We start from the raw sequence: 15,118 nt of genomic DNA, 5'->3' as shown, positions 1-15,118 counted from the left end.
AGTTGGAGGACAGCCTGGTCTATAGAGCAAGTTCCAGGATACCCAGGACTATGCAGGAAAAATCCTGTCTTGAAAAACCAATGATGATGATGATAATGTTAATAATAATAACTCAAGTAGATTTATTTAAATAAATTACTATTATTATTCCTAAAAAAGAACATATACACTCATATCAAACACATACCACCAAAAAAAAAAAAAAAAAAAATCAAACTCAGCAGTGGGGCTTGTGGGTAGCTCAGTGGTAAAGAGCTTCCCAACCATGCATGATGTATAAGTTTGGTCCCCAGCATAACACACAAATAGGAAGAGCAACAAACAGGATATAAAAATGAGAAATAAGAAGATTAAAAGAATGTTCAACATCAAAAAAGGGCATCTCTGTGAATTAGTCTCAATTCAAATATTTCAGTTATTTGAAATAAGAAAGGTCAACATGCACAAAAAAATGCATGTATATGACTTCATTTTATGACATTCTTGAAATTACAAAATATGGAAATGGAGATTAAACTAGGGTTTGACAAGTGTTACAGAAGAAGTAGGAAGGGGGGTACATAGATATAGCTATTATACATAAGGACAGTCTCAGACAGTTTGTGAAGTATCAGTTTTTAGTATCATGACTATAAAGCAAATGTCATAACTGGGGAAGATCATTAAAATTTTGCAAGACATTGGCTGGGCGTAGTAGTGTATGCCTTTTATCTCAGCACTTGAGACAGATAGGCAGATCTCTTGTGAATTCAAGGCCAGCCTAGTCTACAAAGTAAATTCCAAGTCAACCAGACCCTGTCTCAAACAAAACAAAACAAAACAAAACATCCCTTTGTAGGACATGATCAGTAAAGAAACTGGATACAGCAGGACACATATCCTCTCTCCATATCATTTCATACAGCTGCATGAAATGCTACAATTTAAAACAATAGTTGGCTTAAAAAAAAACTTAAATACACGGAATTGCCATTTTTAATGTGCAGCTTCTGATTAGCCTGGAACCTCCTGACAGATCACTGGGAAACAAATGCCTTAATCTAAGAAATAAATTTCCTCCACTTTCAAAACTAGAAATCATTACATATTGGTATTCATCTAAAATGTATTTATATTTCTCTTTCTCAGTGGCCTACTTCCTCCTGTGGCATCTTTCAAGTTTTCATAGTAAACAAATTCATAATGATTTTTCTACTTTAAAAACTCTTTAGAGGGGCTGGTGAGATGGCTCAGTGGGTAAGAGCACCCGACTGCTCTTCCGAAGGTCCAGAGTTCGAATCCCAGCAACCACATGGTGGCTCACAACCATCCGTAACAAGATCTGACTCCCTCTTCTGGTGTGTCTGAATACAGCTACAGTGTACTTACATATAATAATAAAATAAATAAAATAAAAAAAAAAAAACTCTTTAGAGTATTTGAGAGGCAAGATGACCCAGGAAGTAAAAACATTTGCTGCCAAGCCTGACTCAGTTCAATCCCCAGAACCAACATGGTGAGAGAAAAGAATAGAATCTTAAAAATTGTCCTCTGACCTTCACAGGCATACTGTGGCACCCTCCCCACAAAATTAATGTATATAAATTTTTTCTGAATTCTTATTGCTTTAGTACCTGTCAAACACTATTTTTAGACTATTCTTCCTAAAATCTTATAAGTCAACATACTGACAGGTGTGCAAGAGGTCCTCTTTTTAAAAGCTACTGTTAATAGCCAAAACATGGTATTTAAGTGTCCAATAGGGATGTGGAAGAAAAAAAATGTGGTATATATACAAAATGGAACTTTAGCCTCATAAAGAATGAATACATCTGATTTTCTTTTTTCTTGTACATGAATGTTTTACATGTATATATGTGTACCACAGGTATGTCTGGTGACTTTGGGGGTCAGAAGACAGTGTCAGATTCCCTGGAACTGGAGTCATGGATGATTGTGAACTACATATGGATGCTGGGAACTGAACCCTGATACTCAAGGCCAACAATTGCTCTTAACCACTGAGGCATTTCTGCAGCCCACATCATGCTGGTTCTATGTAAAATTCAAAAGCATACTGAAGAGCAGAAAGCCAACCCATGTCAGGATTAGAAATAAAGATAAGTCTAGGGAAGGAGATCCAAAACAAAGTCATTTGTCAGGGGTTGGGGAGTGCTGATTTGGTTTGGTTTTTGAAATACAATCTGGCTAAGTAGCCCTTGCTGGCCTTGAACTTGTGATCCTTTGGACTTAGCCTCCCAAATACTAGGATTAAAGTACATGCTACCATGTCCAGGTTAATTGTATCTGTTAATGTTCTGTTTCTAGAGCTAAACAGGAAACACAGGAATAATTTTCTTTTTTTTAAGATAAATGCTTCCATTCAAGAAACAGTCCACTAAAGGGGGGGTGGGGAGAAGCACTATTAAAAAGAAAGCTGTTTTACATAAAACTACTTGAACTCTACTTTCAAACAGAACATACACTTCTGAATCTAAGCTTCCATCTGAATTATAAGATGTAATGGAGAAGTTTAACCTCTCAACTGTAAAAATGCATTGGCAAAAGACCTCAATTACTGTTTTACTACTACGATAATTTTGGAATGAATCAAAACTTAAAGAATCTAGTCCTTCAATCTTAACTTTTAGAGAACTAAGACTCTAAGACTTTAGCACAAGATTATAGCAACTCATCTGGAATCATCAGTAAGTCAGAGCTCTCGTTTCTACTGCCCTCTTTCACAGTTTCAGTTTTCACTTCTAGGTTTTATACCTCAGACATGTGAGTTGCTCTTCCATGACCAAACAACTTTGCTTTTATCTCTTCTACTTTCCTTCTGTCATCTTCATTTAATTCTGAAATGGAGTATCCACGGTCACGTCCTAAATTAAACTTTAGATTCCAGGCTAGAAAGAAATCACAGAACAGTTGAGATTTAAAAACTGTGAAACTAGTAATTTTTAAATTACTATTCAAGTAAAGAAAACCACCAATATCTGCCCCTTAATGCACAACACAAAGCTGAGCATATGGTCTCAAGTATGTGACACACTAGTTCATAAGAGGTCACTTCATTGAAGAGTCTGACCATCTACCAAAGCAGGGTATTTCTATGTAATCCAGGGTGTGGTGGTTTGAATATGCTTGGGCTCACTCTTAGGAAGTGTGGCCTTGTTGGAGGAAATGTGTCATTGTGGATATGGGCTTTAAGATTCTTCGAGCTGCCTGGAAGCCAGTCTTCTACCAGCCTTCAGATGAAGATACAGAAGTCTCAGCTCCATGCTCCTGCCTTGATAATAATGAACTGAACCTCTAAACCTGTAAGTCAGCCCCAATGAAATGTTGTCCTTATAAGAGTCGCCTTGGTCATGGTATCTGTTCATAGCAGTAAACCCCCAGTAAGACACAGGGTAATTCTGAACTTATGATCTCTGTGCCTCAGCCTCCTAGAACAGAGATTACAATTATGTGTCACCATAAATAAACTAAAATTCTGAGTTTTTTTAAACCATCCCCTACAGATTTATCTCCAAAGAAGCCAATCTAAATATAGTATTTAAATCATTAATCTTAATTTTTCTTCTAATCAAAATCTATCTCCCCATAGTACTTGTTACTAACACCTCTATGATACCTAATACAAGCAAAACTAGGGAGATTTTGACAGAATCCAAATGTACAGGAACCGCACAAGCAGTTAACCTTAAGATTCCGAGCCAGTCCTGAACCATGTACAAGTTACTACCCAAAATACATTTCCTTATGTCTTAAAGATTATTATGTCTCCTTTACAAAGATTATATTAGAGATTAATGAGGCTAATAAATACCCTTTAGACTTAGACCTCTATATAGTACTAAAGACCTGGTAAGTGTCTTTCCCCTTAGACTTTAGATCAACTCCAAAAATGTCATTAGAAAACAGAGAGAAAGCATACATAGATTTAGAATACAAACAACTTACCAAAGAACAAATTGGAGACATATGTGTCCCCAGACAAGGCTATTACAATAAGAGAATTAACTAAGGAAGTCTGTTAAACTGCTGGCCAAACTACTTTCTTACTGCACATCTAACATGAGAATCTCCTTCTAAAACCATAAACAGACTAGCACTACTGATCATATGTCTCATTTACAGCATTGTTCTTATTTTCCAGATTTTACATAGAAAATATGACCATTCTACAGTTTTATAAGAAAACAAATGTAGAACTCCAAATGTCTCACTTTAAACTGCTAAGCTGTAAACAAGCGTGGCTGTGCCTATTATGTCAGTGAGTCCTTACCTTGGGTTCGGACCCGATATTCCTCTTCCTCTGCATTTTTAAGTATCTGTTTGGCTTGATTCAGTGAAGTTTCACACTGCAGAAGGTACTTCACATGTGCAGCCAATGAATCTGTACTACCATAGCCATCCTCGCTCTCTGACAACCACTCCTCTTCTCGGCTATCTGTTATACTTGTCTTGGGTGAAGTATATGGAAAGAAGTTTAGAAAAACATCAGAAACAGATTCCAAAGACTCTGGTAAATTGTTGTCCCATGAGCAGCAACCATCACTTACATCACTACTCGAGTCACTCTTTATGATTGTCATCATAGGGATAATCATTTTATTCCCAATGCCTGTACTGCAGCCTTCAGGTTCAGACCTCATTACAGACCTGGCAGCTTTATATTGCCTAAAAGTTTCATCATATGCCATTCTAGCTGTGCCTTCTGCTTCCTGTAGAGGACTTCTAAAGGTAGCTGAACTGATAAATTCCCAATTTCCAACACCCCTCTGGTACTTAAGGTTCGTCTGTGTGCCAATGTCCTTCTGTACATATTCAATGTGTGGAACTTCTTCTACAAATGATTCCCTCTGGGTACAAACATCAGTTGTGGAGGATTCTTTGAAGCAAACCACCTTCTTTGATCGTATAAATGAAACATCGTTAACATCTCTGAAAGGGACTAAGGGAACAGAGAAATTGCATCGTTTCAGTGCCATATTTTCTGCTTCCATCAAGAGAGTCTGAATTTCCTTAAGAGTTTTCGAACCACGATCTATATTCTGCATTTCCTCACAGCCAGCATTGGCAAAACCTAAAGATTCTGGCTTACATATGATAACTCCATCATCGATTTGTGAATTTAGAGGCATACTATCCACACTGAGACAAGACGACTCGGAAGAATTCAAGTTATCCATCAGCTCTTGGACATGTTCTGAGATAAGCTGGTGCTTTTCACTGTGTGAATAAGTACCAGGAATACCTGTAGGTAACCCAGAAATCTGGTCAGCTTGACCAAGACCGCTTGAAACCTTCAGATCAACTTCAGTTAGATGTCCATCTGGCAGTTCCTGTGGGTAAAATGAATCTGACTTCTCTCTGTGTGAGTAAGAACCAGGCAGAAGTACTGGTAGAACTGTATTTACAACAGTTGGCTCAGAGACAGTTGAAATCTTCGGAATATCTTCACTTTGATCTCTATCTCGTAACTGTTTTTGAACAAAAATAACAGGTTTTACTTTTTGATCACTGGAGCCATGAAAAGTTGTTGGTAATGGAATCTTTTGGTCATCTGGTTTGATCACAGTTGAAATTGCAGGATCCTCTCTATGTAAACAGGACCTCTGAGTAACTGTTAGCAACTCGGCTGTCTGGCAATTCAGCAAAGCTGAAGCTGAAATCTCGTGTTTCTCTTTGTGTAAGCAGAAACCAGATGAGACTGCAGGTTTCTTTTTCTGATCAGATAGTCCTGGAACAGTTGAAGCCTTCAAAGAACTTTCAGTTAGATCACGATGTGGCGAGGCCTTTTGATAATCACTGAGTTTTTCTTTATGGAAGTGGGAACTAGAAGGTCCTGCTGGTGCCCCAGGCGTCTGTACCTTCCTGACCTCCTGGACAACTGGTTCGGGATGAAAAGCATCTACTGCATCCCCACCAGTATTTGGCAACTCCTGCTGATGAAAACCACTGGACTTCTCTCTACTTGAGGAGACTATTTGTGCCCCAGTCTTCCGATCAGCAGAGCCAGAGCCTACTGATTTCAAAAATACTTCAATATGATCTGGTAACTTCCTCTGATAAGAGCTAGAAGAAACTTCTTCAGAAACACCTAAAATTTGCAAAGGTTCTTCAGTAAGATCTGGCAAATCCTCCTGGTAAGCACTAGGCCCCTCTTTGTGTAAGAGAGCAGAAGACACTACTGGTATTTGAGTTTTCTGTTCAGTGGATCCAACATCACCTAGAACTTTCAAAGCCTTTTCACTAAGATCTGGAAACTCTTTCTGGTAAGAAACAGTGCGCCTCCCTATATATGATTGGGAAGTAGAATGCACTGTTGCTATGCCAGTCTTCTGGTCAGTTGGTCCAGGAACATCTGATTCTTTGTGACCTTTAGTTCGCTGACTATCTGACATAGGCTGCTGGTAGAAAATAATGGGCTTTACTCCAACAGAACAGGAAGCCAAATACATTGGTGGCTCCCCAGTGTTTAGGTCAGCTGGTGCAGGAGAAGCTTCTTGAGGAAGACGACCATCTGGCAAGGCCTGATGGTAGAAAATAATGGACTTCTCTCCAACTGAGTAGGAACTTGATGATCCTGTTGTTACGTTAGTCTGTTCAGTTGATCCAGAAATCCTTGGAACTTTAAAAGACATTGCAGACAGAGTGTTACCTGGAAAGCCAGCTTGGTAAAAAATAATGGACTCTTCTCCAGGGAAGTAGGAACTAGGAGTTACTGTTGGTGCCCCAGTGTTCTGGTCAGGTGGTCCAGAAGTCCCTAAAACATTCAGAGGCTCTCCAGGCAAACGATCAACTGACAGAGTCTGTTGGTAGAAAATCCGAGGCTTTTCTCTTTGTGAGAAAGCAGCAGAAGTTACTGTTGGTATAGCAATGTTCTGGTCAGCTGGCCAAGGAACAGCTGAAACCTGCAGATCCTCTTCAGACAGACCACCATCTGGCAGGGTTTGTTGGTAGAAAATACTAGGCTTTTCTTTTTGTAAAAAGGAAGAAGACATTGTTGGTGTCACTGTCTTCTGGTCTACTGTTCCAGTTGTACCCAAGATTTTCTGGGCCTCTTCATTTAGGTGGCTGTCTGGAAACTTCTGCTGATAAGAACTATTGGGTCTCCCTTTATATGAGTAGGAAGCAGAGGTTAGAGCTGTTATTCCAGATAGCTCATCAGATGACTTACAAACAGAAGAAGCTTTGAAAACATCTTCAGGTAGATGACTACCTGGCAAGGTTAACTGGTAGGGGGAAACAGGCTTCTCTGCATGCGAAGAGGAAGTAGGGGGTACTGGTGATAGATCAGTCTTCTGGTCAGCTGGTCCTGGGATAAAGGTTTTTGTAGGGCTTTTTGCTGAATGCCTATCTGGCAACCCCTGCTGATAGAAAACACTGGGCATCTCACCATATGGGTGAGAAACCCCAGACTTCTGGCCAGCTGGTCCAGATTCAAATGCAACCTTTCTAGTCCCTATAGGTACACGACTGTCTGGCAACTCTTGGTGGTAAATATTAGCAGGTTTCATTTTGTGCTGGTAGGTTCTAGAGGACGCTGTTAGAATGTCAGCCTTCTTGTGAGCAGATCCAGAATCAGTGGAAACTTTCACAACATCTTCGGGCAGGTTCTTTCCTCTATGAGAATATGAAAGAGAGAATTCTGATGGTAAAGGAGTCTTCTGGTTACCTAGGCCAGGAATAACAGAAACTGGCCATGTTTCTTCAGTTAGTAGACTGTCTGATAATGTGGAAAGCTGGTGGAAAGCTTTATTACCAGCTGATCCACAAACAGCTGAAACACTTAGAGGCTCTTTGCCTTGATGGCCATGTGACACAGGATGTTGATAGAAAATAGATTTCATTCCTTTAGAGTAAGAACTAGATTGTACTGGTAGCATCTCTGGCTTCTGGCCAGCTGTCCTAAGAGCAGGTGACACTTTCCGAATCTCTTCATTAAGATGCCTATCTGGCAACTCTTCTTGGTGAAAACTCCCAGGCTTTATTTCCTGTGAGTAAGCAGAAGAGACTACTGCTGCTCCAATCTTCTGGTCAGCAGATCCTGTGAGATACAATGAAGCCATTATAAGAAGGAAGTTTAAAGCTACACATACCTACATTTAAAAAGTCAGAGCTTTCAAATAAAGAACTTAATCATGGACACCATGACCAAAGCAACCTAAAAAGAAACCTTTTTTTGTTTTATTTTGTTTTACATTAAGTATTTTAATCTACAACCGGGGCTTACAGTTTCAAGAGGGCAAGTCTATAACCATCATTGATAGGGAACATGGTGGCAGGCAGGTATGGCCCTAGAGCAGTAGCTAAGTTTTTACATCTTGAAATACAATCACTAGGCAGAGAGAGCACTCACTGGGAATAGTATGGACTTTTCAAACCTAAAAACCCACTCATGGCAACACACTACCACCAACAAAGACACATCACTCAATTCCCAAACAGTTCCACCAATTGGAGGCCAGGTATTCAAATAAATGAGTCTATGAGGGACCATTTTCATTCAAACCACCAGACATGAACTATAAAAATTAAACCAAGATATAAATAACTTAAACATATTTACAACAAGCAATGAGTCTGAAGTTTGTTTTTTTTTTTTTTTAAACAAAGTCACCTAAAAATGGTGCCATGTCTTTGCTGAATTTTATCAGACTTTTTTTTTTCCCTTGGTTTTTCAAGGCAGGGTTTCTCTATGTAGCTCTGGCTGTCCTGGGACTCTCTCTGTAGACCAGACCTGCCTCTGCCTCCAAAAACTGGGATTAAAGGCTTACACACCACCACCCAGACTATCAGACTTCTTTTAAAACTTTGTTTTAATACTTAATTTTACTTAGTGTATGTGTGTACACAAATACGAGTTGTGGTGATAAGATTGGCCCCCATATGCTCATATATTAGAAATCTTAGTCACCAGGGAGTGGAACTTTTTGATAGGATTAGAAGGATCAGGAGGTGTGGCCTTGTTGGAGCAAGTGTGTTACTAGGGATGGGGTTTGAGTTTTCAAAACCCCATGCCAGGCCCAGGTTCTCTCTCTGCCCGTGGATCAGAATCTAATAGTCTCAGCTACTACTACAACCTTTGTGTGTTGCCATGTTCCCCATCATGATGATAATGAACTAAGTCCCAGAAACTAAAAGCAATCCCCCAGTTTAATGCTTCCTTTTGTAAGACTTACCCTGGTCATAGTGTCTCTTCACAGCAATAGAACAGTGACTAAGACACCAGTGTACTATGTTGTGCCTTAGAGGTCAGAAGACAACATTCAAAAGTCAGTTCTCCTTTCACAGGAATCAAATGCCCAATTAGCACAGCAAGTGCTTTTTCCCACTGAGCCAACCCTCTGGCTCTACACTAGAACTTTTCTTTAAATATTATTTATCTTTATGTGTATGGGTGTTTAGTCCGAATATGTCTGTGCACCAAATGCATGCAATACCTGCAGAGACCAAAGAAAGGTGTAAACTGGCGTGAATTGGTATTGTAGATGTTGTTAACTGCCATGTGATGCTGGGAATCAAACCAAGGTCCTCTAGAAGAATGGCCAGTGCTCCTTAAACATTAAGTCATCTCTTTAGCCCCTACCAGGTCTTTAAAGAACTTCCAATGGTCCCCAAACTATTCCATATAATAGGATAAAAAAGGGATACTTCCAAATTCATTTTATGAAGTCAGTATTACTCTGATACCAATGCTAGACAAGAACTCACAAAAAGAAAATAATATGTCTGTACACCAGAAGAACACAAATGCTTAAAATCTCAGTAAAATACTTCAAACTAAATTCAACATTATAATACATTATAAGGATAATTTACCATGAATGACCAAGTTAGCTTAATTCCAGGAATATAAGAATTATTTGACATATATGTCAATAAGCACAACATACGACATTAATAAACTCTGACAGAAATCACACAATCACCTCAACAGATATAGAAAACACCATTGACAAAGTCCAACACCCACTAAGATAAAAGCCCTGAAGAATTAGAAACAGAAGAAACATATCTCAATATAATGAAGGTTACACATAAGTCAACATATTCCTAAATGGGAAATAACTGAAAATCTAAGAGTATTTACCTTCTCCACTCAGATTAAATATATTAAGTCTTATCTACAACAATAAGACAAAAGAAATACAACATATGCAAACAGAAAAGGAAAAGAAATCAAAGCCCTCCTGTTTGCAAGTAATATGATCAAATGCTTAAAAAATAAGACTTAGTGATTTGGTTCAGCAGGTTAAGATTGCTTGCCATAAAAGCCTGGTAACATGAGTTTAATTTAGAACCCATAATAGAAAGAGAAGACCAAGTCTCAAAAAATATCATCTAAAGTCCACATGCACTGAAGAGACAAATACAACTAGATCAACAACCAGAATCTGACCAGTCAGCCTGGCCAAAAAAAAAGTTTCTGAATATATTTTCTTCCAAAGATCTAGTTTAGTGGTATCATCTATGTGAACACTTAAGGAGGCCTTTCTGGCCCAACATACAAGGACTTAGAATGCATGCCTATTTTCACAAAAGAAGGAGGAAGAACATCTTACATGAAGGTGCTTGTAGATATAGCACTTGGCAAGGGCCTCTTAGAAACAGAAGATGCCACTGTACTGTGTTCATGTGGGCAGAGTGACAAGGGATCACTCCAAGGTCCTTAGTTTGTCACTAGAGTTCTTGTGACCATCCAAAGGCTCTACTTCCTAATGCCATCACTCTGAGAGTAAGAATTTCAAAGAGAAAATTTCAGGGGTCACAATCATTCTGACTATATGAATCCCCATCTTCTCAAAAAACAAAACAAAACATTTTTCATAACTGGAAGGCAAAAATAATTGAGCTCAAGAGAAGTATGAATGCAAATAATCTTGTACAAAAGAGCACAGAAGATCATTTTGAGGAGGAAAGCATATTATTTACTGAGGAAGGTGGTGAGTAGTAGAAGCAGATTGAGAGTGGCCTACTGGAAACTTAGAATTTGCCAGGCATGGTGGTACTCACCTAATCTCAGCACTCAAGGCAGAGGCAGGCAGACCTCTGTGAGTTCAAGGCCAGCCTGGTCTACACATTGAGTTCCAGGACAGCCAGCACTACATAGTGAGATCCTTATCTCAAAAAGAAAAGAGGAAAAAAGGAAGAGGAAAAATAAGAAAAGAAAACTTAGAATTTATATTGAAGGGGAAACTAAATGGAAATGACTAAATAAAGATTAGCAGGTAATTCTCTGAAGAAATTGGAGAAATTGATCCTACCATGTTTGCCTAAAGAACCCGATGGTATAGCTTGGCTCACACTCCAAAACCCCAAAATCAATCATGCCAACAATATAATTCCAGTCTAAGAGCAAAGGCAGGGAAACTGCCTAAAGGCCAAGTAACCTGGAGTTCTGTGCTCAAGGGCAGATAAAAGGTGTCCCAGTGGGACCTTTTTGTTCAATCCAGGTCTCAACCAACTGGACAAACTCACAATGGTGAGACAGATCTTCCATATTCAGTCCACTTATTCAAATCTCTTCCTCAGATAGCCTTTCAGGTATGTGTAGATGCTGCTTTACCAATTATCTGGTGTGTTGGCTAATTTTTTTTGTCAACTAAACACAAGCTACATTCATATGAAAGAAGGAAACCTCCATTAAGAAAATGCCTCCATAAAGTCAAGCTGTGGGGCATTTTCTTGACTAAGGATTGATGTGGGAAGAAAGGACCCACCCGCTGTGGATGGTGCTATCGCCTGGCCAAGTGGTCCTGGGATGTAAGAAAAAACCAGCAAGCCAGGAGGAGCAAGACAATAAGCAGCATTCCTCCAAGGTTCCCGCTTCAGTTCCTGCCTCCAGTTTCACTGAGTTCCTGCCCTGACTTCCCTCAGTTATAAAGTTATTTAGATTAAATAAGCCCTTTTCTCCCTAGGTTGATTTTGGCCATGGTATTATCACAGTAATAAAAACACAAAATAAGACATCTGGGCATCCTTTAATCCATCCAACTGCTAGAACGGCATGGTAAGACAATAATCACACCCTAGATACAAAGGGTAGTTAATGCCTCCGTTTTCTACATACCTGCTGAATGTGTATGCGTTGTTAGCAGAGTGTCGGGAGATACCCTCAACATTCTGAGATTGGAGGAATGGTATTCCGGCTCACTGGTTGGTTCTTGAGGAACAAATGAAGGCAATGAAGATGGAGAAGCCTGGCTAATGCCCAGATTAGAACAACCTACCTATGAAATGAGAAATGAAGGGGGAAAAAAATTCTATTAATTTGACACTTGGTTGGCTAAAAACCAAACCTCATCATAAAAATGAACACAAGAGGTTTAATAATTTTTTTTATTTAATTTCATTTTAAATGTATGAGTGTTTTGCCTGCATATATGTTATGTACACCTGGTACAGAGTTTAGAGAAAGCTGTTGGATCCCCTGGAACTAGAGTTACAGATGATTATGACCCACCATGTAAACACTAGAAATAGAACCCAGGTCTTCTCTAAGAACAAGTTGGGAATGGAGAGATTTGCAGCAGGTAAGATTACTGGTTACTCTTCCTGAGTTTAATTCCTAACCACCATTTGGCAGCTCACAAGAGTCTGATTCCAGTCCTTGAGAATCCAATGCCCTCTTCTTGTTTCCAGAGGTACTACTACAAGCATGTGGTGCGCAGATACATGCAGGCAAAACATTCACATACATAAAAATAAAGTAAATCTTTAAAAGGAGCAACAACCGCTCTTCACTGATGACCCATCTCCTCAGCACAACACACTGAGGAGTTTTATCAGTTACTTATGATTCTATTCCTCCCAGGTGTGGTGGTATACCCCACTGAAATCTCAGAAGAAAGACGTTTACTGAGACCAGTAAGACCAGTAAGACCTGGGCCAGTCTAGTAACAGAATGAGATTCATGTTCTCAAGCCATTTGAATTCATATACAGATCATATTTTGTTTGATTAAGACAGCATCAATAGTTCTGTGGTTTACAATGCTGGCTTAGAGAATATCACATATAAGTAACTGATGGCATTAAAGCATAAATGCATATAAATCTCCACTAAGTTTATAAGACAATTAGGTAAAAACATATAGCCTTATTATATTATAACCTTATATTATATATATGTGTGTGTGTGTGTGTGTGTGTGTGTGTGTGTGTGTGTGTGTGTGTGTGTACTTAATTAACCTTATAAAGGATTAGTCTAGTCATGCCCTTTCAGGACAGAATCCAGGACAGAATCCAAAGATACACATAAACATGATTTTATTTGCTTACTTGTTTGTATGTTTGGAGCAGGATCTCATATAGCCCAGGCTGACCTCAAACTCCTCACTATATAGCTGGGGCTGGCTTTGAACACCTTATCCTCCGGTCTTCACATCTCATGTACAAGGATTACAGGCATACATTACACATACACACACACACACACACACACACACACACACACACACATACACACATATATATATATTTTTTTTTTAAACTGGGTTTTCAGCTGCCAAGAAGTTGGCAGGCACACACATGTAGGAATTAATATTCTACCTCTATTTCCTGAAAGGCTTTTTTAAGCCTACTAGCTCTTGCCTGAGAAAATCCTATCCCTTGCAAAGAGAAATTTAGCAGTGTCAAGAAACATGTTTTATTTGTCATAAATGGTGAGAACGGGGGGTAAAACAGGAAGCTGCTGGTACCTAGTGAGTAGTGGACAGAAATGCTAGAAAACAGACTAAAATACAGAGTGGTTCTCTAGATCAAAAAGATATAGTTCAAAATATAAATACTGAGAAGCCCAAAATTTTTAAGTCAAGAATCTCATTTCTAAAAGTTTAGTTTCTTTTAAGTATAGCTTGTGGAAGGAAGGCAGAGTAAGGAAGAGGGGAGGGAGATAAAAGTAGATATGGGTAGACACAGGAGAATGAATTAGTGTTCTTCCACTGCTTCCAAATAAAGGAAGAAAAAAAATATAATTTTGACTTCAATAAAAATGTACTATTAACACACCTTTGAACATAAAAGCTATTATAGCAGGTAATACCAAAGAATATGCGGATAACTTTGTGGCCTGTTGGCTAAGTGAAGAGTAAATAATGTAGAATTAAAAGGATGAGAAGTACTTAGTAGATCAACAGATTTGAAGAACTATTTGAAAATGAGAGGAACCAGGAGGAAAATGATCAGATTAATTTTCAATTTTTAAATCTGTATGTGTGGTGCCGGGTAACAAACCCAGGACCTTGGGCATGCTAGGCAAATGCTCTATCACTAAGCTGGGCCTTCAGCCCTTAATTTCCATTACTTTAGAAGATTATCTATTTATATGAATGTTTGTCCCATGGACGCAGGTTCTCTCAGAAGCTAGAGAGGTTCCTGATGATCCTTTGGAGCTTTGGTTTCAGGTGGTTGTAAGTGACCTGATATCGGTGTTAGGAACTAAACTTGGGTCCTCTGGAAATTCCCATTTTTTTAATTGCCAATGAAAATAAGAATAAAAGATGAGTAAGAAACTAGAAAAATGCTAACATTTCTATAAAAAGGCAGAATATGCAGGATCAGTCTAATATAGGGGATGTATGAGCTATTTTGATATATACAAGTTGAACTGGGGGTGAGCATAATGTTCATTTTAAAAAAATCTTGTTGGGCAGTAGTGGCACATGCATTTAATCCCTGTACTCAGGAGACAAAGGCAAGTGATCTCTGTAAGTTCCAGGACAACCAAGGATACACAGAGAAAGCCTGTCTCAAAAAGCAAAGAAACAAACAAACAAACAACGTAAGCTACCATAGAGGGCCTAAATTGGAAAGATTACCACCCAGAAGCACAGTGAACAGCAATCCTAAGAAAGCTAGGCCTCTTGAGGGCAGAGGGCTAAAGTTAGGTCGTAGGCAGTTCATAATACAGCATTCAAGAACATGATAAGGTCTCCTATTAGTATTCTTATGTAGTGAATTATGATCCTAGAAGTAGTCCTTGTAAACTGTGGAACAAAATAATCCACACTAAGCCAATCTAACAGGACGGACTAGTGAACTGCTATGACCTATTAACCTGCTGGTACCGAACCTCTCATCAGATTAAAAATTCAAACAATGCATACTCTAGAATGCTGAAGAAA

General features: G+C 38.9%; 1 protein-coding gene across 9 annotated transcripts in view; it reads right to left on the bottom strand.

Moving 5' to 3' along the window:
- The window catches only part of Alms1 (ALMS1, centrosome and basal body associated), a 139,114-nt gene that overhangs the window by 99,140 nt on the left and 24,856 nt on the right, over positions 1–15,118 (bottom strand). For 8 of the 9 annotated variants that reach the window (XR_001785126.2, XR_377445.4, XM_006506052.3 and 5 more), the window contains exons 7-9: positions 12,065–12,224; positions 4,271–8,038; positions 2,755–2,888 (exon numbers count right to left, since the gene is read on the bottom strand). Coding sequence is in view for 7 of the 9 variants with exons in the window: in XM_006506052.3 (XP_006506115.1) it covers positions 2,755–2,888; positions 4,271–8,038; positions 12,065–12,224 (4,062 nt within the window). In the remaining 2 variants the exon portion in view is untranslated. The remainder of the gene's footprint in view (positions 1–2,754; positions 2,889–4,270; positions 8,039–12,064; positions 12,225–15,118) is intronic. The other variant, XM_006506051.3, reaches the window with a different exon arrangement.

This window comes from Mus musculus, chromosome 6 (genome assembly GCF_000001635.26).
Source record: "Mus musculus strain C57BL/6J chromosome 6, GRCm38.p6 C57BL/6J".
NCBI lineage: Eukaryota > Metazoa > Chordata > Mammalia > Rodentia > Muridae > Mus > Mus musculus.
Note: the sequence above shows the minus strand (reverse complement) of the source record. Positions and strands in the feature narration are given on the sequence as shown.